This window comes from Eubalaena glacialis, chromosome 10, assembly GCF_028564815.1.
Source record: "Eubalaena glacialis isolate mEubGla1 chromosome 10, mEubGla1.1.hap2.+ XY, whole genome shotgun sequence".
Lineage (NCBI taxonomy): Eukaryota > Metazoa > Chordata > Mammalia > Artiodactyla > Balaenidae > Eubalaena > Eubalaena glacialis.
In genome coordinates this window covers 68217595-68245311 of record NC_083725.1, presented here as the reverse complement: position 1 = coordinate 68245311, position 27717 = coordinate 68217595, and the positions used below count along the sequence as shown (strand labels likewise).

At 46.1% G+C, this 27717-nt stretch overlaps 2 protein-coding genes across 4 annotated transcripts in view; one reads left to right on the top strand and one right to left on the bottom strand.

Moving 5' to 3' along the window:
* RNF169 (ring finger protein 169) overlaps nucleotides 1-5068 on the top strand; it is an 89913-nt gene extending 84845 nt beyond the window's left edge. The window contains exons 5-6 of the mRNA XM_061202866.1: nucleotides 1732-1831; nucleotides 2282-5068. Of these exons, the coding sequence (XP_061058849.1) occupies nucleotides 1732-1831; nucleotides 2282-3466 (1285 nt within the window). The 3' untranslated portion in view covers nucleotides 3467-5068. The remainder of the gene's footprint in view (nucleotides 1-1731; nucleotides 1832-2281) is intronic.
* A 5965-nt stretch (nucleotides 5069-11033) lies between these two features.
* XRRA1 (X-ray radiation resistance associated 1) overlaps nucleotides 11034-27717 on the bottom strand; it is an 80411-nt gene continuing 63727 nt past the window's right edge. For all 3 annotated transcript variants that reach the window (XM_061202865.1, XM_061202863.1, XM_061202864.1), the window contains 7 exons: nucleotides 19840-19933; nucleotides 18953-19068; nucleotides 15821-16165; nucleotides 13081-13279; nucleotides 12202-12317; nucleotides 11885-11990; nucleotides 11034-11495 (listed from right to left, as the gene is read on the bottom strand). In XM_061202865.1, the coding sequence (XP_061058848.1) occupies nucleotides 11239-11495; nucleotides 11885-11990; nucleotides 12202-12317; nucleotides 13081-13279; nucleotides 15821-16165; nucleotides 18953-19068; nucleotides 19840-19933 (1233 nt within the window). In that variant the 3' untranslated portion in view covers nucleotides 11034-11238. The remainder of the gene's footprint in view (nucleotides 11496-11884; nucleotides 11991-12201; nucleotides 12318-13080; nucleotides 13280-15820; nucleotides 16166-18952; nucleotides 19069-19839; nucleotides 19934-27717) is intronic.

The window sequence follows — 27717 nt, the reverse complement described above, 5'->3', positions numbered from 1 at the left end:
TTTAATATACTGTACAGTTTACTTTTGGGTAACTTGCACCACTGACAGTTTGTGTGAGTTCTGGGAATGCAAATGAATTTCAGTATTATTCTAGGTAAAATACAAACCAAGCTGACTTGTAAGCAGCTGCCTTTATAGGGTAATGTTGCAGTTTCCTACTTGCTCCAAAATATACCTCCCACCAGATGGTACAACTCTCACATTATTTTTATTTTTTGGTTCAGTGTTGAATTTTCTTGGTAAAATGCAAACATGTGATACAGGTTGGCCATCATTTTCTCCTATTAATACCATAGCATAGATTAGTTCATCAGATTGGAGCCATCTAGCAAGGTGATGTGGCTATGAGACATAGGATGAGAGGGGTTTGAATGGGAGGAATAACACAGAAATGCTGGAATAGGTAGGCTAGGCCTTCACTAGAGATGTAGGGAGAGGAGAGGAACTCTGGGAATGTACCTTATTACCTCCTTTATAAGTTTTCTCTGAACTAATCTGGCATAGTAAAATTTTAAATCTTTTGCTCAAAAGAGTAGATACGATTATTCCATTCCAGAGCTAAATAGAATCACTCAAGGAAATAATTTCTGTTTGGGATCATCTACGTGGCCATGTGTCCATCTTGCCTTCTGGCAAATTCTTATTTATCCTTCAAAATATATATGCCATAGGAAGGCTTTTGCAACCCTGCTCTCACTCCATCCCAGGTAATTAATAACTCTCTCTTTTATGCCATTCTTAGGCATAATTTTTTTGTTGTACCATTTCACCGTATTGTATTGAATTATTTGTCTGCTTCACTGGACTCTGATTCCTTGAAGACCTAGACTGTACCTCATTCTTTTCTGTATTTCCAGTGCCCAGATAGTGCTCATCAGTGACTGGCATATAGTAAGTGTATGTTAAATGCTTATAGAGCAGAGTTGTATCACAGGTGAAATATCTCTTGCAAACATTTGTAAAAGGATTAGTCTCACCAGACATGTATTAGGCAAGAGTTGGAGAGTAGAAAACAAAGGTGAGTAATAAGATAGTCAAGAATCCCTACTTACAGTCTCTGGGGCAGGTGACAGTCATCTGTACATAATTCTTACACAGTAAGATTAATGTTATAATACAGGTAATTCGGTTTTTGGTTTGCATTGTAAAGTCATAATGTAATGCATGCATAAGACAAAAAAAGAAAAGTCATGTGTTCTTGAAACCTCTTAATTCCAAAGGATGTAGGCCTTTGGAAGCTCAAATGTAATGGATTAAGGGAGAGACTATATTTAATTTTTGCTCCTTGCATAGGAATCTAGTGCATTGCTATGCATTTTATAAGTACTTAAATATTTGTTTCATGGCTGATTTAGATTGCTTGAGGAGAGGTTTGGGCCTAATCAAAGGAAAAAAATGTATTGTTTGTAAAGGTGATTTAATACTGTATCCACCCTATTAAGGAAGGTGAGGTGTCCCTACATTTCTCTAAGCGTGAGTGAAATAGCCATTGGTCTTGCGTTACTTAGGCAGGATCTGAGTTTGGAAACAAAGGCTTAAACCAGATGTCCTCTCTGGAGAACTCCCTCTCTCTTTGGGCAGGATTTGTTCTTAGAATGTATTTTGTTAATAAATTAATTCATTTTCTATTGTAGCTGCGTGGCTTTGAAAGCACAGAGGAGATTGTCATTCTTTTTCCTTAGCAATCATGGGCTACTTTTGACTATTTGTATTTTATTTATTCTCTTTTAGGAACCTAAATTCCAAGATGGAAAGGAGTCAGAGCTGCAGTGACACTGGTCAGGACAGAGTGAAGGGCAGACTGAGAGCAGCCCCGACCAGCAAAGCCAAGGTAGACCTCAGACACAGGCTTATGGGACTCTCTAGTCCCGTCCTGCACATGGCCACAGGAGAAACTGTTCCAGATGAGAAGAGGCAGAATGGGTCCTAGGCATACTAATTATGTTGGAGAATTTTATAAAATAGATGTGAAGGAAGAGAGTTTGAATTAGTAGCCAGATGGGTGGAATGAGGGCCACTAGAAGAACCTTCTTAAAGTTCTGGATGAGTTTTTTTTCCCCAGAATTTTCAATTTCATTAATTGTTTCAAGAATGTAGGAATTTCTGCAAATGGTGGGTGCATTCTAGGTTAGGGATTTTCCACATTTCTTAGGCTCATATGACCCTTTATCCCTTTTCTTAGTCTTTTCCTCCCTATCCCTCTACCATCAAGAAGGAATTACGAAGAAAAAAAAATATGTGTATATATGTATGTATCTGTAATCTTTTAAATCTCTTTCAGGTCACAACCATGACCCCAGCCTCCAACCCTATCATTGGCGTCCTCTTGTCCACCCAAAACAACCGCTGCCTCTCGGCCCCTGACTTAACCATTGAAAAGCGTCTGCCCTTCAGCTCCCTCTCATCCTTGGCTTCCTTGCATAAGCCAGAGCGCTCCATCAGCCCTGAGAGCAACGACAGCATCTCTGAAGAACTAAACCATTTCAAGCCCATTGTCTGCTCACCGTGTACTCCTCCCAAGAGACTCCCTGATGGCCGTGTACTGAGTCCCCTCATCATCAAATCAACACCCCGCAACCTAAACAGAAGCCTGCAGAAGCAGACTTCTTATGAGGCCAGTCCACGGATCCTCAAAAAGTGGGAACAGATCTTTCAGGAGCGACAGATCAAAAAGACCCTTTCGAAAGCCACCCTCACCTCCCTGGCTCCAGAAACAGGGGAAGACTTACTTGTCACTGAAGTTACCCATTCTAGCAAGGAGAAGCCACTTCTGGCTTTAAATACAAGACTGTCCAGTGGGCAAGTACTCTCTGACTATACAGGACCTACCCCCACTGACCTTGATTATTTCCCCTCTGTTAGCCAGACAAAAGCAGAACAGGGCGGTGACAGTAAAAGGAGCACTGAGATCCCATTAGAAACCTGCTGTTCTTCAGAACTCAAAGTGGGAGCCAGTGGGACTTCTTTGGAGAGAGAGCAGTTTGAAGGGTCGGGGTCATCCCCAGATGCCAAGTTAGATAAAACCTGTATAACGACAACTATGAAAATCTCAGCAGTTAATTCAGTGCTACCTAAAAACAGTGTTTTGGGCGGGGTCCTCAAAACAAAGAAACAGCTGAAGACAGTGAATCATTTTGATCTGCCTAACGGTGTTCTGGCAGACAACCTAGGTGAGGAGCCACTTCCTTCCTTGCGTCGGGGCAGGAAAAGACGCTGTAAGACCAAGCACTTGGAACAAAATGGCTCCCTTAAGAAACTGCGACAAAGCAGTGGTGAGGTGGGTCTGGCCCCAGCAGACCCAGTACTGCGAGAGATGGAGCAGAAATTGCAGCAAGAGGAAGAGGACCGGCAGCTCGCTCTGCACTTGCAGCGCGTGTTTGACAGTGAGAGGCGGACTGTGAGTCGGCGGAAAGGAAGCGTGGATCAGTACCTCTTGCGGTCCAGTAGCATGGCTGGGGCCAAGTAGCACCCGCTGAACAGTGTTGCCTATTTTTCAGAGGTCTTTGGGCTTGATCATTTACCCCGAAGAAATGAGTGTTCTCACTTTGGGTTTCTTTTAATGGCAAAACACTGTCTAGCATGATTCTGAGAGGTCTCGGGCCTTTGTAGTATATATATCCAAGGGAGCTGCATCTCTGCCTCCCTGTGACCCAGGCCAGAAGCGCTCCTCACCCCCTAAGTGACCCACCCCTTAGGGCGTCTGGGCCAAAGCTGGCAGCACCTGCTTGGAATGAGATTCAGGAGCACAATGGCCAGGGTTAGAAATGGTAGAGGAAAAGGGGATACCTTCTCAAACTGATAGACCTCCTGACTTCTTTCAACAGGTGTTGTTTTATATCAGCCGTGCAGATAAAAATTAGTTCCATCTTTTTTCAAAGAAGTGGAACAGTGTAGTTCTTTGGCAGATCCAAAAAGATTATGTTCCCCCTTCTTACCCTTACCACAAGTAAATATTCCTAATTAAATCAGTTTTTATGCTTCTACAAAAGTTAATTTACATTCCTTGTTTAAAAAATAACATTTGATTAATGCTATATAGTTGACAGACCACATTCGTAGTCATTGTTTAATTTGGTCTTTTCAGGAGACCTAACATGTAAGTGGTATTAGTCCCATTTTTAGATGATGAAACTGCAGTGCAGATGTTCAGGTTCTCTCAACTACTAAGGGCATAGCCCAGACTGACTGCTGGGTCTCCCAACAACAAATCCCATGGATTTTCCACACTTAAGAGGTTGCCATAATGGACAGCGATCCAAGGACGTACCAGGGGAGCCTAGAGAAAGCTAGCTGGGCTTTGAATGTTGATTGTGCAAAATCCACATGCAGATATTTGAGATTGACTGGAAGTGTAAACATATACTGTGCAATTATCCCCATCCCTACAGTGTACAGCCTTCTGTTTTCCTGGGGTTCCACTCTTGTTAGATAAACTACGATTGGACTTCATTGCTACTCTCCATATGGCCAAGAGTTATCTGCAGTGTTGATCTAAAATCCAAAAAATTTGCCCAGAAGTCAGGCAAGAACAATACCGAAACTCCCTACTGTGGAAACAAGGAATCTAGCTGGATGCAGCTGGTAAATTCAGTCCCATGGACCTTTGGGGTTTATTTTCCTTAGCAGCTGACACCATGTGTCTTTTGCATCTCTGGTGGTGCTTGGTGCTTCTGCCCATCTGGGCTCATTGAGAGTAGGGATTAAGATACGATTTTAGGGAATCTCAGGTGGCCTGGCATTCCCTGTGCATGTATGAGCTGTTACTATAAAGTCATGTGACTGGCATTTTAACAAACCTTTTAGATCTTATATATCCCAATGTATGTTGTTCCCCTCAGGTGGCCTCAGCAGGATGCTGCATAGTTTTTCCAATGATGTTGCCATTGGTGAAAACATCTCTGGAACTGTCCTCAAAGTCTAGAGACATCTAGACATCTAATGTTCGAACTGCAAAGGACGTTAATGGTCACCTATTCCAACTTCCTCCTCTTACTAAGGCAGAAGCTAAGATCCAGAACAACGACTCACTTATCAAGATCACAAAGGATTTACTATATCACCTACTTTTGCTTCTTCTCAGGAGATTTGCCTCCCTTCTTCTCGGCAAATCTTTAATCTTTGGGGTTATAGGAAAGAGAATTTTAGTTTGAAACTAGTCAGAAGCTATTTGAAGCTTCTGGAAGAGAAGGTAGGTTACCTAGAGGGTTTGGAGTCAGAAATGAGGTGCATCTGTAAAGCAGTCAGAGCCGTTTTCTTGGGCAGCTCATAAGCAGTTCCCAAAGAGGCGTTCCAGAGATGTCTTAAGTATTTTGGTAATCACTGAGATATGTGGAACCTCCTCAGTGACTACTTTGGTGGGGAGTGTCACTTACCTGAATGTATGTATTCTGTGTTCTGTGTGTTTGTGCGTGCACACGTGCAGATGTTTGTTTAGAAAATATACATCAGTACTTTATATTCATACCACTTCAGTTTTAGGTCCTACCAGCAACATACGCCCTCCAAAGGCTGCTGGAGGGCATACTGGTGCCCAAGATAGAAGAGCTGGCTCTGGTTTGTAGAGGACAGGGAGGGTGACTTACTAAATGCCCTCAGAGAAGACATCAGTTAACTGCCATTTCATGGAGTTCCTTTTCGATCTTAGTAAATGTTATTGGAAGGCTAGTCTCATTGGTAGTAGCAAAGACACTTATTTTTCCACTTGTCACCTTTTTCTATATCTTCAATCATTTGAAAAACACTTCAGTTGGAACTGATTTTTGGTTTTGGAAAAAAGATAAATATTTTTAATAGAAAAGATATATATTTTAAATATTTCCCCCAAATAATACTTTCATTTTAAGAAATTGCTTAGCAGTAGCAACAAGTTTTAGCATCAGGTGCAGAGTGAAAATTTCTTGTTAGGCAAATATTCCAAAAGCTGGATCCAGCTTACTGACCACCTACTGTGGAACCTCGAATGGTATTGACAGTTGTTGTTTCCAAACTTCCAGCTGAGCAGCAGTCCTTCAAATATAGACAAAGCAGTTTAGGTTAAGGAGGGAGGAGACTTAATCTTTAATCTGCTTGGCTTTGGAGGAGGGTAAAACCACTAAGGTATTATCTGTATTTTAAGATGCTTCCCATACTTAACAACTAAAACCTGAACACTTTTTTCTGGAAAATTTCCCTCTCCTGTTGCTTGATTGTGAAGTTGGTCACAAATGGAGTTGTTGACGTGAATTCTTTGGAGAAAAAGACAAAGGAAAACAATGATGGGGAGGGTTTGTGAGCTAGAATGAAAGATACACTATCTCAGAAAACAAACATTTCTCACAAATCACTGGAATCTGATTCACCATAGAAATTTCCCATGTTCTCCTAACTCTGTTCCTTGTGTATATGCTTTCTGTGTTTTTTCTTATTAAAGGGGAAGTTATGAGAGGTGGGAGGGTAGAGGTCATTCTGATGGGAAATCCAAGAAATGTAATGCCCTAAGAAGGGGGCTCTCAGCCCTTTTTTTAATCAAGTGGGAAAGATACTTCGGGAACATGTTCATGATCCGTTGATTGTATCTGCTGAAAGAAGTCATCTGGGCCTGTTGGGTTAATGTCAAATCTGGGGATTATGTATCTAGCCCCTGGCCCCTTTCATGTAATTGCCTCTTTTTAGAAGGCTTCTTCTTCTTGGCTGAAGCTTCCCAGGAAAACCTTTTTTAAGTGGCTTCATTTATTTTTTTAAATTTAATCTTTAAATTTTTGCCTGGAGGAAGCACTGGTGATGAATGCTGTGTTTTTTGTTCATTTTCTCTTAAGGAAAAATGCCCTTATGAGATTAAAGCTGCTTAATTAATTGCTATGTTGTTACAAACAGACAAACTAAGATGGAAAGCTGCCATTGTGCTTGACTGGTGAAGCTGATGACCGAAGGTTGTGCCGTTTGTCCTTTTTGTTCCATTTGACAGGTATTTCCTGAGCTTCGAACTTGTGCCAACCCTGTGCAAAGTCATGGCTATAAAGATGGAAAGGACAGCCCTGCTCTTGATGAGCTCAGTGTCTACTGGAATGTATTTGAATGCATGTGTGGCTGGAGAGCTCGTTAATGGTTTCATGAAAGACCATAGTGATGATCTTGGATGGCCCATTCAAGGTACTGTCCAGCACCCTTGAACATTTTAGATACCCCCATCAGTATTTGTGAATTTGATTGCAATACTGCTCTCCATTTCTTAAGTAATTTTACCAGTGGAGAATGATTTTTCTCCTCCAGTGATTACAGGGCAATAGCATCTCTTTAGGAGCTGCTTTTAGCGTAAAGCCCCAAGAAATGAGGAAGGTTGTGGATCACTGACATGGTCAGAGGAGACTCACTCTCAACTTAGTAACCTACTAACCTCTTCCCCAACCAGACCTCTCACCAGAGCTGGCAGCAACTTGGGATTCCTTTCCTTTTTCCTGTGTGGCTTTCCATTGAGATGGAAGGCGAGCAGGTGAGGAAGGGAAGAAAAATGAAGGCTGGATCATAATCATAAAATGTTATGTAGCTGGAATGAGCATAGAAATTATCCAAGTCAAACTATACCCCCTGATGCCCTTCTTCTTTTTTTTAAGAAATGAGGAACTTGAGGTTCAGTGCCCTGTGTCATATTTGTACTGTAGTTGTCTAGGGTCTGAATGAATAGTCCTCTAAGTTACACACACACAATCTGCTAATGAGGGGGACACCCGAATGATTGTTTTAAGTTTTTTCTTCCTGCTTTTTACAGTTAGAATTAAAATGTACCCAGATCCCCTGAATACACACCCAGGCAGGGAAAACTCCCATAGTGAGAGTAATGTGAATGTGAAATGTTGGGAAGTGATATATTTTGATTGGAATAGCCGTCATTTAAACTACCAAGGATTAGAACCCAACCAACCCTTCACTTTCCTTTGAAAATCAAGAACTCCTTAGGGACTTAATTTTTCTCAGCCAGCCTTTTCCTTATCAACCCAGATTGGTTCTTTTGACTTGGCTTTTAGAAGTGAGTATAGCTGTTTATAAATTCTTGTGACTCAATGAGAAAGCAGGTCTGCTTTTTTTTTTTTTTTTTTTTTGAGGGGTTGGGGTGGGATTCTAGGAAAAGAGGATGCTGAATAGACTTTCCTCTAAAGATGATCCAGAAATGCATCTTTACACGTTATCCACAGTGAATATATACAGAAGTCACCAGTTTAGAAATTGGTTAAATTGGATGAAGGAAAAGTACCAAGACTGAATGTGCACATTGTTTTATGTATTATCAGTATTTTTTTTCCTAAGAAAAATATTTACACATTTTGCTTTGTGAGAAAATGCTTCCTTAATGCCTTGTTTCAGTAATTGTGGGAGGCAACCTCAAACTGGGGGCAGGCGCTCTTTCTACGTTTTCTGGTGTCTTAAGTCAAGAACTAGTTGGACAAAGCCAGGGTAAGGCCAGGCTTGTTCTTCTTCCTTTCCTCTCATTTAATAAGGGGTAGAAACAGGGAATGTACTCCTCAAAGATCAAGCCATGAGAGCTCAGGAGCAGCTTTGGGGATTGGCTCCAGACGGCGGCAGCAGATTCTCCCTTGTTGGCCCTGCCCCCTCTCGAAGCTGTGCCACCAGTAGGAGCAGGGCTTTCCCTCAGTGGGTTCAGCCCTTAATCTCCAGCAGAACCTTCAAGTCCTAATGAGAATGGGTAACTATGTAAAGGAAAAATGATTATCTTAAATGCCAACTAATGGATTTTTTTGTCTGTGTGTGACTGATGTACTATTTACTCTTAGTTCTTCGTATAAACAGCTGTCCTTAGGGCCTTATCCCCTCCAACCTAGAAGTAGAAAATGGTTTGGATTTTGGTTTCATTCAACCTGCTGTCTGCATTAGATTGCAGAAGGGGCCCAGACCCTTGGCACTGCCATTGCTGGCTGCCTCCTCTCCAGCTCATCACAAGGAGCTTTTTGACAAAGACAGAGGACTCAGAACAGGTGTGCCCTGTCAGGGATGCTTCTGCTAAGGGATCAAATGGGATGATGTGCTGTTTAAACAATACCAAAGTGCATCCTTCAGTGTAGGCTTGCCAGGTTGAGGAGAGGCCCAAGGTGAGAATACAGTAAAGCAAACTCATGAATGTTCTGTTTCTAGTCAGTCGTATCTCTGGAGAGCAATCATCTCAGGCAAATCGGAGCTGAGCTTAGACTATGTGTGTTTGAGTTTTGGTGCTATCTTTGCTCTGGGAGATGCCCTGTGTTGGAATGTCTTGCTTCGGCATTCAGAATGATGGGAGAACCAATTTATTCAGATGGTATCCCATGTGGAATAACTGAGAAAGTTAAGAGCGTCTGGCCTACATAGGTATAGTCTCTTCAGGATAGTCTCATATCGGTAAAGGGCCAGCCTGGCAGAGAGAGCAGATATACTCTGGGCCCAAAAGCAGAGTTAGGACTACTGAGGGACTTAGGCAGATGCTTAGTCCAATGGCTAGAGCCATCCAATAGTTTTCCCAACAAAGGAAGGGCCAACCTTTGTAGGGAATGAGCGCCCTGTCACTAGATGTGCAAGCAGGAGCTGAATGATCTGTTCGGGAGATTGCAAGAGGCTTCATGCCTTGAGGCTGGGATAGGATGTTCCCAGGAGCCTTTCAGGCCTGAGAGCTTATGGTTTGATAGTGTTTCTGGCTGAAGGGAGCATTCCAAATCTCCCGAACTTGAACCTAGCGAGGTTTACAGTGTGAATGTTGGGGTGGATTCTCCTTCCTAACATTAGCGGAAGGATGATTTTGGGCCTAGGAGATCCAACGTGGTAAGTCAGCAACATGCCCCAGCACATGAGTGCCGCTGAGGGTAGCACTGTGTTTATTACCTGAATCTGTCCAGGTGCCTGTGCGAATGAGTGAGACATAACTGACTTTGTAACTTGATATGTGTATGGGACTGTATGTGATCGTGTATGTGACTGTCTGAACTTGAATATGTGTCTGGTATGACCACAGCTTGGTGTAAATATGTAACTGGCCACATGTATGTGACTGTGGTTGGTTGAGTGTGATAATATGCGAACACTTGTCTCCTAATAGTCTCGCACTTGAAATACAGCAGATACTGCACCACAGACCTGTGGCTACAAGACTGTATTTCTATAATCGCCTTAATTGCACCTTAGGTTGTGGGAGTTTGTGCCTTGCTGTGGGTCCTTAATCCTTATGCCACTGCTTCCTGGACCCTGGGAACTGCAGGCCTGCTCCCCAGGTCTGAATTGTAGGCACCTCCAGGAAAGCAGTCTTAGGAGAAATCATTGCCCAGGTGACTAGGTCACACCCAGCACCCACACCCAAATGCACATCTCTGAAATTCAGCCCCAGTGGCCTTCTCCTGATCCTCCTCTATAGTAGGTGCTGACTACTATGCATTCATGAGAATGGGGCAACCCCATAGGCTGCTTTGGCCAGAACTAGCTTACTTAACCTGAGTCCAGGTTGACCTTGCACAGTCCCAGGGTCTGTTTTAGAGCCACATCCCACTGTATTTGCATATGGGACTTCAGCTTATGTCCTGGATTAGAAAACCTTGGGAAACTCCATGTAAGCCCTCCCCTCAACTTGTCCCAACTTTGTGGTCATGGCCATCTAATAAGGAAATTCCCAATCCTCTCTTCCCTCTCCCCACATTTGCCCTCACAGTGGAAAAAGCTGCCCAACAGAGAAAGCCTAGAGGCTTTTGGGGGCCTAGAGGCCTCAGTTTTGTACCTGCCCTGCTCCCAGCGCGCACGCGCGCACACACACACACACTCACTCACTCACTAGTGGCTGTGGGCAAGTTAGTTAATTTCTCTGAGCTTTAGATTCTGTGCTGTTTCTCTGTTTCATAGACCCTGTTTTCTGTCCTAGTGCTTATCCCAGCTCTGTGGGATAACACAGTGTTATCACTCTGTGTGACTCAGGCAGGTTTCCCACAGGACTCTAGGGATGTGCATCAGCTGGGGTTTCTTTCCCCAGTGCGACAACCTGGCCTAGGCTCCAAAAAGGCATGAGGCCTACCTTGCTTTATGCACCCACTCTTTATTGCTGTTGGGCCAGGTGCCGGTTCCTGCCCGGCCCAGGGAGAGGAGGTCCTGACAAGCTCCCCACTCTCGGCGGCCAGCGAGTGAGGCTGAGCAGAGCTCGGAGGCCCGCAACCGTCCCAAGGAGCAGTCAAGGGCACGGAGCCCTTGCGGAGGGTGTGGGGCGCAGGCGGGGCGGCGCACATGGCCCTGTGCGCAGCCCTAGCCTTTCGAGTCACTGGCCGTGGGCTCCTGGCGGAACTCATCCATGAACTCGAGGAAGCGGCCGAACTTCTTAGGCTGGCCCTCGCTCAATGCCGGGCGGACCTGGGGTGGTGCCGTGGCCCCGAACACCGACCGCAGTGAGCAGCGCACCAGCCGCCGGTACCGCGTACGAAACTCCTTCAGCAGCCTTTTGGCCTCCAGGTACTGCTTCTGGTTCACCAGCCGCTGCTCTGTCCGCTGGCACAGGACAGCTCCTGCAGGGAGAAAAGCCGCGAGGGGCACCAAGGTCACCCTGGGTCCCACCTAGCCCAAAGCGGCGGGGACTGGGTCCAGAGCCCCCCAGAAAGTGGGAGGGGTGGGAAGAGGATGTTGAGGGCCTGAAAATGGTCTCTCCAGTTTGGGCACTAGAAAGCCAATCCCCTTCTGATTCTGTCTCAAGCCATTGGTAACATGCTGTGTGACTTTAGGCAACTCTCTGCCTCACTCAGGCCTCAGTTTCTCCATCTGCACACAGGAAGGTCTGGGGCAGATGCTCTCTAAGGGCCCTTCCTGCTCCAACACAAGCCCTTTGCCTATACCAGCAGGTGAGTAAACTTCTAGATCTTGGATCCTGGCAGCTGAGGACTGGGGGTCAGAGCCATACCTAGTGGTGCCTCAGTAATGTTCCAGGGGTCCCGCATGCGAATGAGGATGTCATCCAGCAGCTGGGCTCGAGTCTTCCGGGGGGGTGGAATAGGGATCCTCTGGGTCTGACGGGAGGTAGGAGAGCGCAGTGTTAGCCCAGTCTTCTCCTCAAACTTTCATGGCCTCACCTCCTCATACAGTCACAGTGACAGGCAGGGGAGAACTTGGGGGCACTAGGGAAAAGCATGGCTCTTTGAAGGTCCCAAGGTGACAGCCACCTCTGTACCCGTGGGGTCCTGAGGGGCAGTTCACATACACAGTGAGGTGGAAGTTTACCCGTTTCTCCTTGGGAACATAGTGTTTCTGAAGAGTGTCCAGCCTGGGCTTGCAGGAGCGATACACGAGCGGATGTTTCAACATGTGCTGCAAGGCCTGTGCATTCTTCTGGATTCCTAGGGCAAAAAGACAAGGTCAAGGCCCATCCCCCTCCTCCTGGATGCCTCCCCCAATTTCTTCATTCCCCATTTCATAGCAGCCCTGGGTAAAAAGATGAGGGGCTCCAAGAAGAAAACACTGTTCCTATATCCTGCCCTGATCTGTTGTGGTGCCAGAAGTTCCATCATTTGTTCAGTGAATACTTGTTTCCTACGTGCACAGATCCTGATGGAAAAATAGCATAGGAGTGGGGAAAGGGAGTAACCCCAAGTAACCCATTAACCTCAGGGGGTTACACTGCAGAGAATGACACCCAACAGAGCACAGCTGAGCACCACTGCAGATACTGTTAATACAGCAGAGTCTGAAATAAGGGGCCGGAGAAGGCACTGCCTCCCTTGTCTCAAACCACACAGGGAGGATTTTGGATGTTCGCTTTGGAGATTAACTGGGCTGGGGAGGACCTTGGGAATCTGACCAGTCTGGGTGTTTGTTCGTCACACCCTTCCTGGAGAGACTTTTCCAACCAAAGCAGCTGGGTCCAGACTGGCTGGAATCTCTGAACAGCTGTGGTTCCCCAAAAGCCAATGAAGGTCCAGGCCAGGGGTCCTGACAAGTAGGGCTCCAAACCAGAACACCCTCAGGGGCCCTTTGACAGACACTCAGACAGAAGATGACACCCTGGCCCGGAAAAGAGGCTTGGCACCCACCTTGGCTTTGCCCTGACTTGCTCTGGGCCATGGAGAGATCCCCTTGCCCAGAGCCATTCTCCTCACGTACCTTTCGGCTCAGTGAAGGCTGGATCAGGCTTGGCTGTCAGCAGCTCCTCAGAGCCGTGGTACTTTCTGGGGAAGGAGGCAGATGGGAGCTTCTTCTGAGTCCTCTTCACCTCTCTGGGTGCTGTGGGTGGTGGTCTTTGGTCTTTCTCCTTTATCTCTCTATCATCCCTCTGGAAGATGGAGGAAGACAGCCCACTGACCTGTGCCCCAGAAGAAAAAGAAAATGCATTCCCTTAACACTTCTGAGCTCTGTGTGGGTCCCCATGCTGGATCCTGTTATGGGCAAGAACCCAGACTGGGGTGAGAGGAAGCAGACGTGAAAATAGACAGTTACCATACATTGTGATAAATGCTGTCACAGGAGAGAGCACAAGGGTTCAGGGTGAGTCCACAGGAAGCCCTAAACAGCCTGGGGGGCCAGGAAGCTCACTGGAGGGGTTGTTGCCTTAGCCTGAGCGAAGTCTTGAAGAACCAGGAGAGCCATCCCCAGGTAGACGGCAAGTGATGAGAACGGAGGACTGTTGCAGGCAGGGAAGAGCATGGGCAAAGATGCATAGTTAAGACACAGCAAAGTGCATTTGCGGGGAGTAAAATATTGCTGTGGTTGGAGGGTACCGTAAAGACATAGGCAGCTGGAGCAATAAGCAGGGCCCAGCTCAGTAAGGACCTTTAAATGCCAAGCTGAGGGTGTTTGTTTTGTTTTTGTTTGTATTTTCTTTATCCTCACTGTAATGGCAAGCCATGGAAGAGTTTTAAAAGGGGTGAGTGAACATTGTCTGAATTCACTTTTCTAGCCTTACTGTGATGGTGTTATAAGAAGCATCTTTATGAAACCAGTAGGAATGTAGTTATACCCTTAATTAAAACTTACGGCTGACTAAAGAAGAAATAGAAAATCTGGGTAGACCTATAACAAGTAAAGAGATCAAATTAGTAATTTAAAAACTTCCCACAAAGAAAAGCCAAGGATCAGATGGCTTCAGTAGTGAATTCTACCAAACATTTAAAGAATTAACACCAACCCTTCATAAACTCTTCCCAAAAATAAATAGAGGAAGAGGGAACACTCATTCTCTGAAGTCAGTATTACCCTGAAACCCAAACTAGGGAAAGACATCACAAGAAAGGAAAACTACAGACCAATATCCCTATGAATATAAACACAGAAATACCCACCAAATACTAGCAAACTGAACCGGCAACATATAAAAAGGATTATATGCCATGTCAAAGTGCGATTTATCCCAGGTATGCAGGGTTGATTTAACATCTGGAAATCAATTAATGTAATATACCATATCAATAGATAAAGGACAAAAACCACATGATTGCAACAGACACAGAAAAAGCACTTGGCAAAATCTAACACCCCTTCATGATAGAAAATACTCAACAAGCTAAGAATAGAAAGAAATTTCCTTGACCTGATAAAGGGCATTTATGAAAAACCCACAGTTAATCATAATTAATGATGAAAGACTGAACGTTTGTCTGCTAAGATCAGGAGGAAAAAGACAACATTGTATTGGAGGTTATAGCCTGGGCAATTGGGGGATTGTTTTTTTCAATCATGGTGACTCATAATTGACTGTATTGCTTAGGCTGCTAGGAAGCTCGAACTGCATTTTGGCAATAGACCTCTATTATGAGAGTGGCAGTGCATGATGTGCACATCTGAGTGACAGAATTGGCCTTGCACTTATTATTTCCTTTCCTGTGCATATCTTCCTTTTATCCAACTATCTCAATTATTTTTTAATACTTGTTTGTTTATACTCTGTTTTGTTCCAAGAAGGTTCTGATTTAGTTCACAAAGATACTTTTATATTGTACGAATTTGTATGTCACTATAAGTCATGTGTGGAACAAGTACGAGATGAATGGATAGAGAGTTAGATAATTTATGGGTGGATGTACATCTTGGAAAGATCTGGCAGATTGGAGGAGCAAGACTGGAGGCAGGAAGATCAGGGAGGATAATAATGTTACAATAATAAAGTTCAAGGGGGCCCTACCAACTCCTCCAGCCTAAACTTCCCTTTTCCTACATGTCACCTTTCTACTGTATTTACACTGAATCATTCATGGTTCTGTACGTACCATTTTAATTTCCTTCCTCTGTACCCTGCTTCACGCTGTTCACTCTGCCCAGAATGTCCTTGCTGCCCAGCTCTTCACCTTGTTAACTCCTACTCAGCCTGCAAAGCTCAGCTCATTTGAACTGCTTCTAGGAAGCCCTCCTGGTCTAGGACAAAGGCATCCCTCCTTCCTCTAGGCTCCCAGCCCCTGAGTTTTCCTCAGTCTCAGCACCGACTGCATGCATGGTTCCTGTCCATCTCCCCTATTAGACTGAGGACATCTTGAGGGCAGGACCCATGTCTCATCCATCTGTGCTCCCAGGATTCAGATGCAACATCAGAAGTGAGGTGACCTTATGCAGACAGGCAGAGGCAGCAGCAAATCCTTCCAAGAAACTGGTCTGACCAACGCCCCAGCCAAATCCCAGATGTTGTCTGTGCCACAGGACCATGACTTATCCCCATGGGTGTCCCTACCAGTAGCCTTAGATCAGTGGAACTCCCAGAAGGGGCTTGCAGGCTCTGCCAAGGGTGCTGCTTTCTGGTTTCCAGAACTGCCTTGTGCTTAGTTCCAGCTGCCTACAGCAGTCCAGCCGTCTAAGGGTTGGACAGGAACCCATGGGAGCTGGGAACGAGTGGGCAGGGGCAGGTGGGTCCAGGCACCTGGGTCAAGAAGATGGACTCTGTGCTCTTGGTGTCCTCATCTGACGGGTGGTCTGGGCTGAGGCGGCCAGCAGCGTCGCTCTGGCGGGATGTGTCCTCACTATGCACAGTGGAGTCGGAGCAGATGGGAGGCAGTGGCACGAAGGCCCGGTGGGAGAGGGGAAGGCCATCCGGGCCCTCGATGGGCATCTCTCGCTCCACAGAAATGGTCTTGGTGGCGGGCAGCTCTTTAGTCAACTCTGCCTCTGTTTCCAGCATCTCCTTTGAGGAAGACTTGATTGTGGTCATGGGTGGGTGATGGAGAATCAGAGGCTGCTTTGGCACCTTTGGGACTTGGGTTTTCACCTGTCATGGGAGAAGGGCTGAATTGGCTTGCTTCCTAATCAGAATCTCTCCTCCTGGATATCACCAGCCTAAGGCTAACTGGTGTAGTGGTCAAAGCACTGGGTGAGGTCTCATAGGGGGAGGGAGGGGGCAAAACCACACTTATTGGGCATCTACGATGTACCCCGTACATGACATGTAGTTTTATTTACACCTCAAACTACCCAGTGAATAAGTGTCCTCATTTTATAAATAAGGAAACTGGGGCTCAGAGAGGTAAAATGACTTGTCCAAGGTCACAGAGTTGTTCAGTGGCAGAGGCTCCAGGCCTCATTCTAGATGCCTGACCATATCACTCTGGCCTGCAGCAGCCTCATTCCTCTGATCAAGGTGTCCCACCGTGCCCTTGACTCCCCTCGGGGACTCCTAGGAGGGCCTGGGGGAGGTGGTCCCACGTTCTCTGGAAGGCAGCAGCACCAGGCCCCTTTCAGGGTGCTAGTCCCTGCACCTTATATAAAGACCCCTATATAAGGCAAATCTCTCTCAGGGTTTAGACCCAAGGCAATAACTTCTTTCCCACTGAACTGCTCAGCTTCCTTAGTTAGCAAAAGCCTGTCATCCTTACCCCCTCCTCCTCCTCCGCCTCATCTGCCAGGAGAGAGCCGTGGGCCCAGTCTCCCTCAGCTGGGCTTAGTTCTGCTTCCCCTCCCTAGTTACACGGTGAATTGTTTTTATTCTTTGTCAAAGGTATTTGGTCCACTTATATCTATACTTTGACAGGCATGCAGTGCAGTGGAAAGATCTCAAGCACAGTCTATCATTTGAGCTTACAAAATGGGAGAATAGTCCCTGCCTGCCTGTCTTGCAGAGTTCTCCCAAATGAGATGGTACGCACAAATGTACCTAACAAACTAGGGAGTGTGACGGATGACTTTTATATAATAGGATTTATAGGATTTACAAAATAGGATTTTATAAAATAGGATTCTAAGAAAATATTTCCTTTTTGAAATATGTAAAATCTCAGTGTTTAGACTTGAAGCCTGAGGGACCCAGAGTCTTTTTTCAGAACTCATGCCTCAGTGTCCAAAACACCAAGTGCCGTCATTTGCAGGCTGGTGGAGAAGGGGCCACATTTTTTCCTCCCTCTCACAGGTCTGTGCTGGAGGAGTGCTGGGGACACTCTCTATCCCACCACCACTTTCCTGAGGGAAGACTGGATAATCTGATTGGTCAGAGGTTGAGAGTCATTGGACCCTGTGTCCCAGATGGGCTGGACTGCTGAGCATCAAGGGCAGGCCGTTTGATCTTCCCTTTGTGTTCTCACACATAGAGGCCTCATACAGCTTTTTGGTTACACGTTGGGTGGGTCCAGGCCTGCTCTGGCAGGTTCTCCATTTCCCCCCCTGTCTTGTCCATGCCTAGTATGAGGGAGGGCCAGCAACCTTGGTCTGTGTAACTGAGTGAGTAAAAGGCTGTACATCTCTGGGAGCACACAGGGGACATGTAGGCATCTCCAACCTGCCTGCAGGCCACACAACACTCTCCAGTCTAGCCTGCATTGGAGGTTAGATGGTGTTTGCCTAGATTCACAAAGCATTGATGTGCTTCTCATTTGGCCACTGATACTTGGTGTTTATCCTCTACTAGTTGGAACTGTAGCAGTGCCCCTGGACCCCAACACTACCTTTTAACAAATAAGTTATTTCACCTATCTGAGCCTGTTTCCTTGTCCGTGGTGAGGGTTACAGGGTAGCACGTGTGCAAGTTCTCAGCATGGGTGTTCCGTACATGGGAGAGGGGATTACGTACTTAGCATCCGGCTCACTGACTGTGCCCTTCCCCAGCTGGCTGATGGGAAGGGAAGTAGTAGGATCCTTAGAGGAGGCAACAGACAAGGGGAAAGATGATGGAAACCCTCTGAATTTCTATTTCTGGTTTTACATGCTGCTCTGGTCCTCTGAGGGCTCAAGACAAGAGCTTGGCTGTACAGAAGCAGACTGGGGGGGTGGGCAGGGAATAACTGTAATTAACTTTCGGGATCAGCAATGCCCAGTCCAGCTTTTGGCCGTAGGAAGACTAAAGTTCAGGAGGGAGCAGCATTTCACAGAAATTTCTGAAATCCTTTGGATGAAAGAGGGATTTGACTTACTTTACAGCATCCCAGAAGGCAAATCTAAGACCACTAGCTGGGGGAGGTACTGAGGGAGCAGACTGCTGTCAACAGTAGGAAACGCTTCCTAAGATTCAGGCAGGAGATGTGTATTCTAGGCCTGGAGCAGCCATTCACGATTCCCATAGGTGACTGTAACCTGCATTCGTAGGGGTTTTGGGAGTTTATAAAGTATTTTTATATCTGTTGCTTCATCCAGTCCTCTCAGCAGCTCTGAGACGTTTTAGAGTTGAGAAGCTGAAGCTCAGAGAGTGGAAATCTTGCCCAAGTTCAGGCAGCTAGAAAAATGATGGAGCCAGACTCACACCTGGGTCTTCTGACTGATTTCTCTCCACTTCTCCACAGCATCTTCTCTGGACCTCAGTTTCTCTGTAAAATTAGGGGGTCAGACTCAATGCCCTCCCAGGCTCCTCCCTACTCTGACTTTTGGGTCTCTGGCTGGCTGTCTTGTCTCTCCTGGGTGTATCTGTATGTAAGAGAGCGAGGGAAGGAGAAGACAAAACTGCTGCTACAAACCTAACGGAGGGATCCCAGATATTGTGGGAGGGAGCAGCTCTGCTGCCAGGTTGGTCTGCAGGCATTAAAATAGGCTCCACTCCCCCTGGGCTTGGGGGGTCCTGCCTTTGAAGCCTTACCTTCCGAGAGTCCTTCCGAGGCATCAAAATGTGATGCTTAGCCTTTACCATCTTCCTTCGGATTAAGTGGATTCCCAGCCGCTCCTGGAGGAAGCTTTTTAGCAGTGGAGGGACCCCTGGAGCCATGGTGGGAAAATAAGATTACTATTAGCTAACATTTACTGGGGGCTTCTGTGTGCCAGGCACTGTTCATGTACATGTATAAACTTACTTAATTCTCGCACCAGCTCTAGGAGGTAGGTACCTATATTATGCCCATTTGACAGGTGAGGAAACTGAGGCACAGAGAGGTTAAGGAATTTGCCCAAGGCAATGAAGACAGTGTAGAGTAGAGATTAGAATACCCTAGTGTCACTCCAGGGCCCAGGATTCTAAAATGCCTCCAGCTGCTGCATCTTTGACAGTGGGTTCCAGTACTGACAGAGCATCTACTGCATTCAGCATGCTCTGGGTGGGGAGGGCTCAGCAGTTCGGCCTCCCACTCCTCCCCAACTGGGAAGTGGGGAGTGAGGTCACAACAGACCTGTTCCACAAAGCAAAGTGTTGTTATAGAGCCCATGCAGGATCTAGATAATTCTGCACTCCATTCCCAGCACTGCCTCTTTGTTGCTGTGTGACGTTGGGTAGATTGTGACCCTCTCTGATCCTCAGTTTCATCTACTGTGCACGGGGACAAAAATGCCCACTTCACAGGTTTGCCGTCAGGATGAGTTAGTGCAGAGCATGTGCTCAGAGGTCTCTGTTGCTTTCTACAGCCCCCAATGCACTATGAACCTTGTCCACCCACGACGCAGAGCAGAGCAGGGCTCGGCACTGAGGTAGGGACGAGGATGCCCACATTGCTTCTTGGAGACTAGGTTCAGGGGGCAGGTTTGTGGGTACCATACCTTGTGTATGGGCCACCAGAGGGTTGTTATGAAAGATGAGCTCGCAGAGAGATGGGAAGAGAGCTACCGGCAGAATGGCATCTTCCTTTGCAATCTGTAAGGAATGCAGGAGAGCATCAGATCGACACCGCCCTCACCTCTGCCCAAGTGCTTCAAGGCCCCACAATGCAGGGCTGCATGCTTGCTAGGTCTGGGGCGAGGGTGGGGCTGGAGGAGTGAGGCTGCTAGGGACAGGACTTACTGCTGGGCAGTGTCTTATCCTGCAGTTTCACCTGTTCACACTCAGAATACCTTTGCCCCTCCTGTTCAAAATTCCACCATCACTGTTACACATTTGAAAGGTAAGAATTTTTTTCCCTTCTCCACACTGGATAGGTAGCTTATACCAAATATTAAGGATGCTGGTGACAAAATAATAAGAACAAATACATTTAGCACTTGTCTCCCAAGGAGGCTGGAAATTTGGCAAGGCGTGGACTTTGGCTTCAGGATACGTTTTGTCTGACACTTCACCTTCCTCAGTGCAACCTCTACACACCCGGTCAGTCTGTCAACAGCACTGATAGTCTCTTTCACTAAAGCCTGTTCTGGGGAGGGATAGGGGACAGGAGGTCAGGGGGACACACGCATCTAAGGGATAAGCAGAGCCAGTGGGGTAAGGGAGACCTCGTGGCTGTCTGGGGCCCCGACGCCACACTACCCCTATGAGGCCAGCCTCTGAAGGGCAAAAATACACAATCCTTGTTGAGAAGAGTGGCTGGAACATCTGGGGATAACCTTGGGCAGGGTGTCTATTAGCAATGAAATAGTATCAGAGGGGCCAGGAGCTGGGCAGTGGCCTTTCGGATGCCTAGACACACTGAAAGGTGTTGAGTCAGATTTGGGACCCACAGATAGCACTAAGGGCTGGGAGTGGGATGGTATTTCAGTCTGACTTCCTCTGGAGCCACACTGGGTAGCAGTAGATGCCCACGGGGCAATTACCTATTCATTTTCTTTCATTTTGGTTCCTTCAGTCAACAAATATTTACTGAATGACTACATGTACCAAGCACTGGGTTGGGACTGAGCAAAAGAGATACAATTCCTATCCTCGAGGAACAGTACCTAGTGGGAAACAAGCACGGAAGAAACAGTAACACAAAGGAGCATGAATTTACAACAGTGATTACTGCCACAAAAGAAAGGCGCATGAAGGACTAGGGTGATTTGACCTAGTCACAGAGGTAAGAGAAGGCGTCCCTGAGATCTGAAGGACGGGCAGGAGGTAATCAGTGAATGCAGCTGGGGATGTAGTATGTGTCAAAGAAATCTCTGGATTAACTGAAGCCATTCCCTCTACTTTCTGGGCACACAGCTAGACTGTTTCTTCCTGCCTCCTAGGCAGCTAGATGTGGGCATATGACTCCGTTCTAGCCAGTGCACCTGGGTGGAAGTGATAAATGCTGTTTCCAGGTACAGCCCATTCAAAACCTCCTGTAGGATCCTCTACGTCTCTCACCACCCTCCCCTCACTCAACCATCTATCCACCAGTTGCATAGGATCCAATAAAGTACTCTTAAGGTCCCATGGGATGACAGAGCCATAGCCAGAAGGGACCTGGCTCTCTGAAGGATCATGTGGAAGGCCACCTACCAACCAGGAATATCCACAATAGATTTTGTAAAAGCAAGAAATAAACTTTTGTGTTCAGTCATTGACATTTTTAAGTTTGTCGCAGCAGCTAGTATTAAACTTACTCTAATGCAGAGAGGAAATGTTCCGTACAAAGAGAAGAATGTGTGAAAGGTGTCACAGCAAAGAGGAGGAATGCCTGTTGGAAGGATTTAAAGAAGGCTAGTGTGACTAAAAGCAGAGGGAAAGGGTGGCTGGTGCAGAATGAGGCTGGGGATGCAAGTATGGGCCAGACCAAAGATTAGAAGCCATGAGATGAATTTTTAGAAATATGAGGACCTAGGCTAGTGCTTCAGGAGGGGGATCCAGATGGTAGAGTAAGAGGATGTGGAGCTCACCTGACCCCACAAACACATCAAAATCACATCTACATGCAGAACAGTTCTCATGGAAAACTAACTGGAAACTGGTAGAAGAACTCCTAAACCACCAAGGCTGCAAGAAAGATTCCCATGTAATCAGGTAGGACAGAAGAAAAGCACTTGGTCAGGACCTGTGCCCCGGGGAGGGGACTAAGAGGAAAAGGGAGATCGCATGGGTGGGGAGTGAGCGGGTCGAGCCACAGACAGGGTGTCCCCGGAGGGGACGAGGGGTCCTGCAGGGAGGAGACAAGCCCCTTGGCTGTCTGGAGAAATGCCAGGACAGATAGAAAGGCTGAAGAAGCCTAGACTCCACTTGTGAGGAGTGCACGGGTGCAAGCTCACCCCCAGACAGGGTGGAGAGAGGTCTGCCTAGCAGCTGCCGCCGCACCGCACTCCCCAGTGTGAGCCGAGAGAACACCCCAGTCCCGCTCTTCCGTGCCACAACCTTGCACTGGATCTGGGTCAACCATAACGGGGAAAAGATGTGACCTTGGGCTGCAGCGGCGTGGAGCTGCAGACGCCTACACAGGCGGAGCAGCGGACCTCTATGAGCGCACAAGCCCCGCTTACTTCAGCACTCCCCTCCTCCAGGGCAAGGCCCCAGTGTGGGGAGAAGGGAAACACACACACTTAAAGGGAACGGAGCCAGCTCAAGCTGGACCCTCAGGGCTTCTGCTCCAGCAACTAGGCAGCAGGCCCCACCCCCGACAGAGTGACGGTGGCCACTGAGCAGAGAGGAAGTCCTGCCTCACACTCTGCTGGAGGCTCTAGCTAATCCAACACCAGCCACACCCTCATCTTAGTGGCCAGCACACCCTGAGGAAAGACGTGGCTGCCATCCACATCAGATCCAGCCGGCACCCCAAAGTCACTGGGTACACCCAGTCTACATATGGATGCTCCCACATAAAAACATCATTCAAGACCGGGGATTGGCCAAGATGGTAGAGTAGAAAGACCCTAAGCTCACCCCCTCTCACAGGCACACCAAAATCACAACTATTTACGGAACAACCATTGATGAAAAGGACCAGAAGCTAACAGAAAAGGTCTTCTATGCCTAAGGATATAAAGAAGGAACCACAATGAGATGGGTAGGAGGGGTGGAGTTGCAATATAGTCAAGTCCCATACCCCTGGGTGGGCAACCCACGAACAGGAGAATAATGACAATTGCAGAGGTTCTCCCAAAGAAGTGAGAGGTCCAAGCCCCACACTGAGCTCCCCAGACCAGGGGTCCTGCACTGGGAAGATGAGCCTCCAGAGCATCTGGCTTTGAGGGCCAGCAGGGCTTACTTTAGAGAGTCCCAGAGGGCTGGGGGAAATAGAGACCACTCGTAAAGCACATAAAAATCTCACACTCCGGGACCCAGGGCAGAAGCAGTAATTTGGTACGAGCCTGGATTAGACCCATCTGCTGATCTTGGAGTCTCCTGGAGAAGCAGGACGCAACTGGAGCTCACCCTGGGGACATACACACTGGTGGCAGCCATCTGGGGAGCTCATTCTGCCACATGGACCCTGGTGCTGGCAAGCGCCATTTTAGAATCCTCCCTCTAGCTTATTAGTCCCAGGATGCAGTGCTGCCCTGGTTCAACAGTCTGTAGACATCAGTACTGGGAGGCCTCAGGCCAGGCAACTAACTGGGAAAGGACACAGCCCTACTCATGAGCAGACAGGCTGCCTTAAGAACCCCTGAGCCCACAGCCACACCTGGACATGGCCCTGCCCACCAGAGGGCCCAGGACCTGGCCCCATACACCAGAGTGCAGGCACTAGACCTGAGGCCCCAGGAACCAGCTCCGCCCACCAGTGGACAGGCCCCAGCCCCATAATCCCTTGGACCCAGCCCCACCCTCCAAGGATCCTGCTCTAGCCTTGGGCCCATTTTTACCCACCAGTGGGCAGAGAGCAGCCATAAGAAAACCGCAGCCCCCCAGTCTGCGGACATGGCCTGCCCAATAGCAAGTCAGACCCTGCCCTGGGACCTGCTGGGCCCTGGTCCTGCCCACCAGAGAACCTGGTCTAGCGTCAGGCCCAGCTTCACCCACCAGCAGGCAGACACCAGCCACAAGAAAACCACAGCCTGCGGAACCAGCCCACTCACTAGTAGGCCATATCCTGCCCTGGGAATGGCTGGGCCCTAGCCCGCCCACTAGCAGGCCGACATGCACGATACCCCAGACCCCACAACCAACTGTGTTAGGAATCGGCCCACCCACCAGCAATCTGACACCACCTCTAGGACCTTTGCACCCTGCAACCAGACCCCAGGAAACAGCTCTGCCCACCAGTATTCCAGCACTAGCCCCAGAACCTTCCTTCACCCACCAGTGGACACACAATAGACTGAGGTCTCCTGGACCCTGATTCTGCCCACCAGTAAGCTGGACCCAGGGGCCCCAAGGTTCCGCAGTCAGCCACCTCATGACTGGGTCCTACGAACCAGTGACAGGCAGCCTCCACACAAGGCAGGGTCTGGCAACCAACAGGACCAGGGGCCAATCAAGTCTAGCAGACCACCCACATGCTCAGACTGTGCACACAGTCAGCCTGCCACAAAAGATCCACACAGCATACATAGCTCTGGTGATGAGAGGGTAGTGTACTGCTGGAACACACAGGACATCTCCTACAAAAGGACACTTCTCCAAAGTCGGGAAACAGAACCAACTTGCCAAATCCATAAAAATAAAAACAGCAACTTAGGCAAAATGAGGTGAAATAGGAACATGTTCCAGATGAAGGAACAAGCTAAAACCTCAGAAGAAAAACTAAGTGGAGATAGGCAATCTACCTGAGAAAGAGTTCAGGGTAATGATCATAAGGATGATCAAAGAACTTGGACAAAGAATGGATGCACAGAGAGAGAAGTTAGAAGTTTTTAAACAAAGAATTAGAAAATATAAAGAACAAACAAAGATGAAGAATGCAATAACTGAAATGAAAACACTATGAGGAATCAATAGTAGACTATATAACACAGAGGAACAGATCAGTGAGCTGGAAGACAGAGTAGTGGAAATCACTGCCACTGAACAGAAAAAAAGACAAAGAAAAGAAATGAGGACAGTTAGAGACCTCTGGGACCACATTAAGTGCACAAATATTTGCACTATAGGGGTCTCAGAAACAAGAGAGAAAGGGGCTGAGAACATAACTGAAGACATAATAGCTGAAAACTTGCCTCATTGGGAAAGGAAACAGACATCTAAGTGCAGGAAGCACAGAGAGTCCCATACAGGATTAACTCAAAAGAGGAATACATCAAGACACATTGTAACTAAAATGACAAAAATTAAAGATAAAGAGAGAATACAAGAAGCAGCAAGGAAACTCCCATAAGGCTATCAGCTGATTTTTCATCAGAAACTCTGCAGGCCAGAAGGAAGTGGCATGATATATTTAGAGTGATGAAAGGGAATAATCTACAACCAAGAATACTCTACCCTGCAAGGCAGTGCTTCAGATTTGATGGAGAAATCAAAAGCTTTACACACAAGGAAAAGCTAAAAGAATTCAGCACCACAAAACCAGCTTTACAACAAAGCTGAAAGGAACTTCACTAGGCAAAAAAGAAAAGGCCAAAAGTGGAAATAAGAAAATTACGAAAGAAAAACCAGTCTTTAAAATAAAGACTGTTACAAGAGACAAAGAAAGACACTACATAATGATCAAGGGATCAATCCAAGAACATATAACAATTGTAAATATATATGCATGCAACATAGGAGCACACCAGTGTATAAGGTAAATGCTAATAGCCATAAAAGGAGAAATCGATAGTAACACAATAATAGCGGGGGACTTTAACACCTCACTTACATCAATGGACAGATCATCCAGATAGAAAATCAATAAGGAAACACAAGCCTTAAATAACACATTAGATCACATTGACTTAATTGATATTTATGGAATATTCCATCTGAAAGCAGCAGAATACACATTATTCTCAAGTGCACATGGAACATTCTCCAAGACAGATCACATGCTGGGCCACAAAGCAAGCCATGGTAAATTTAAGAAAACTGAAATCTTATCAAGCATCTTTTCTGACCACAACGCTGAGATTAGAAATCAACTACAAGAAAAAAAAAACTGTAAAAAACACAAACACTTGGAGGATAAATAGTATGCTACTAAACAACCAATGGATCACTGAAGAAATCAAAGATGAAATTAAAAATATACCTAGAGACAAATGAAAACAAAAACACGACAATCCAAAACCTATGGGACTCAGCAAAAGCACTTACAAAAGGAAAGTTTATGGCAATACAGTGTTACCTCAGGAAATAAGAAAAAAATCTCAAACAACCCAAACTTACACCTAAAGCAACTAGAGAAAGAAGAACAAACAAAACCCAAAGTTAGCAGAAGGAAAGAAATCATAAAGATCAGAGCAGAAATAAATGAAATAGAAATGAAGAAAACAATAGAAAAGATCAATGAAACTAAAAGTTGGTTCTTTGAAAAGAAAAACAAAATTAATAAACCTTTAGCCAGACTCATCAAGGAAAGAAGGGAGAGGGCTCAAATCAATAAAATCAGAAATGAAAAAGGAGTTACAACTGACACCACAGAAATACAAAGGATCATAAGAGACTACTATAATCAACTACATGACAATAAAATGGACAACCTAGAAGAAATGGACAAATTCCTAGAAAGGTACAATCTTCCAAGAGTGAACCAGTAAGAAATACAAAATATGAACAGACCAATTACCAGTACTGAAATTAAAACTGTGATTTTAAAAAGTCCAACAAACAAAAGTCCAGGACCAGATGGCTTCACAGGCAAATTCTATCAAACATTTAGAGAAGAGTTAACACCAATCCTTATGAAACTATTCCAAAAAATTGCAGAGGAAGGAACACTCCCAAACTCATTCTGTGAGTCCATCATCACGCTGATACCAAAACCACACAAAGATATGACAAAAAAAGAAAATTACAGGCCAATATCACTGATGAACAGAGATGCACAAATCCTCAACAAAATCCTAGCAATCCAAATCCAACAATACATTAAAAGGATCATACACCATGATCAAGTGGGATTTATCCCAGGGATGCAAGGATTCTTCAATATACGCAAATCAATCAGTGTGATAACACCACATCAACAGATTGAAGAATAAAAACCATATGACCATCTCAATAGATGCAGAAAAAGCTTTTGACAAAATTCAACACCCATTTATGATAAAAACTCTCCAGAAAGTGGGCATAGTGGGAATGTACCTCAACATAATAAAGGCCATATATGACAAACCCACAGCTAACATCATACTCAACAGTGAAAAGCTGAAAGCATTTCTTCTAAGATCAGGAACAAGACAAGGATGTCCACTCTAGCCACTTTTATTCAACATAGTTTTGGAAGTCCTAGCTACGACAGTCAGAGATGAAAAAGAAATAAAGGGAATCCAAATTGGAAAGGAAGAAGTAAAACTGTCACCATTTGCAGTTGATGCAATAGTACATATAGAAAATCCTAAAGACACCACCAGAAAACTACTAGCGCTCATCACTGAATTCAGTAAAGTTGCAGGATATAAAATCAATATACAGAAATCTGTTCCATTCCTACACATTAACAATGAACTATCATAAAGAAAAATTAAGGAAAGAATCCCATTTACCATCACATCAAAAAGAATAAAATATCTAGGAATAAACCTACCTAAGGAGGCAAAAGAACTGTATTCGGAAAAGTATAAGACACTGATGAAAGAAAAAGAAGACGACAAACAGATGGAAAGATACACCGTGTTCTTGGATTGGAAGAATCAATATTGTTAAAATGACCATACTACCAAAGGCAATCTACAGAT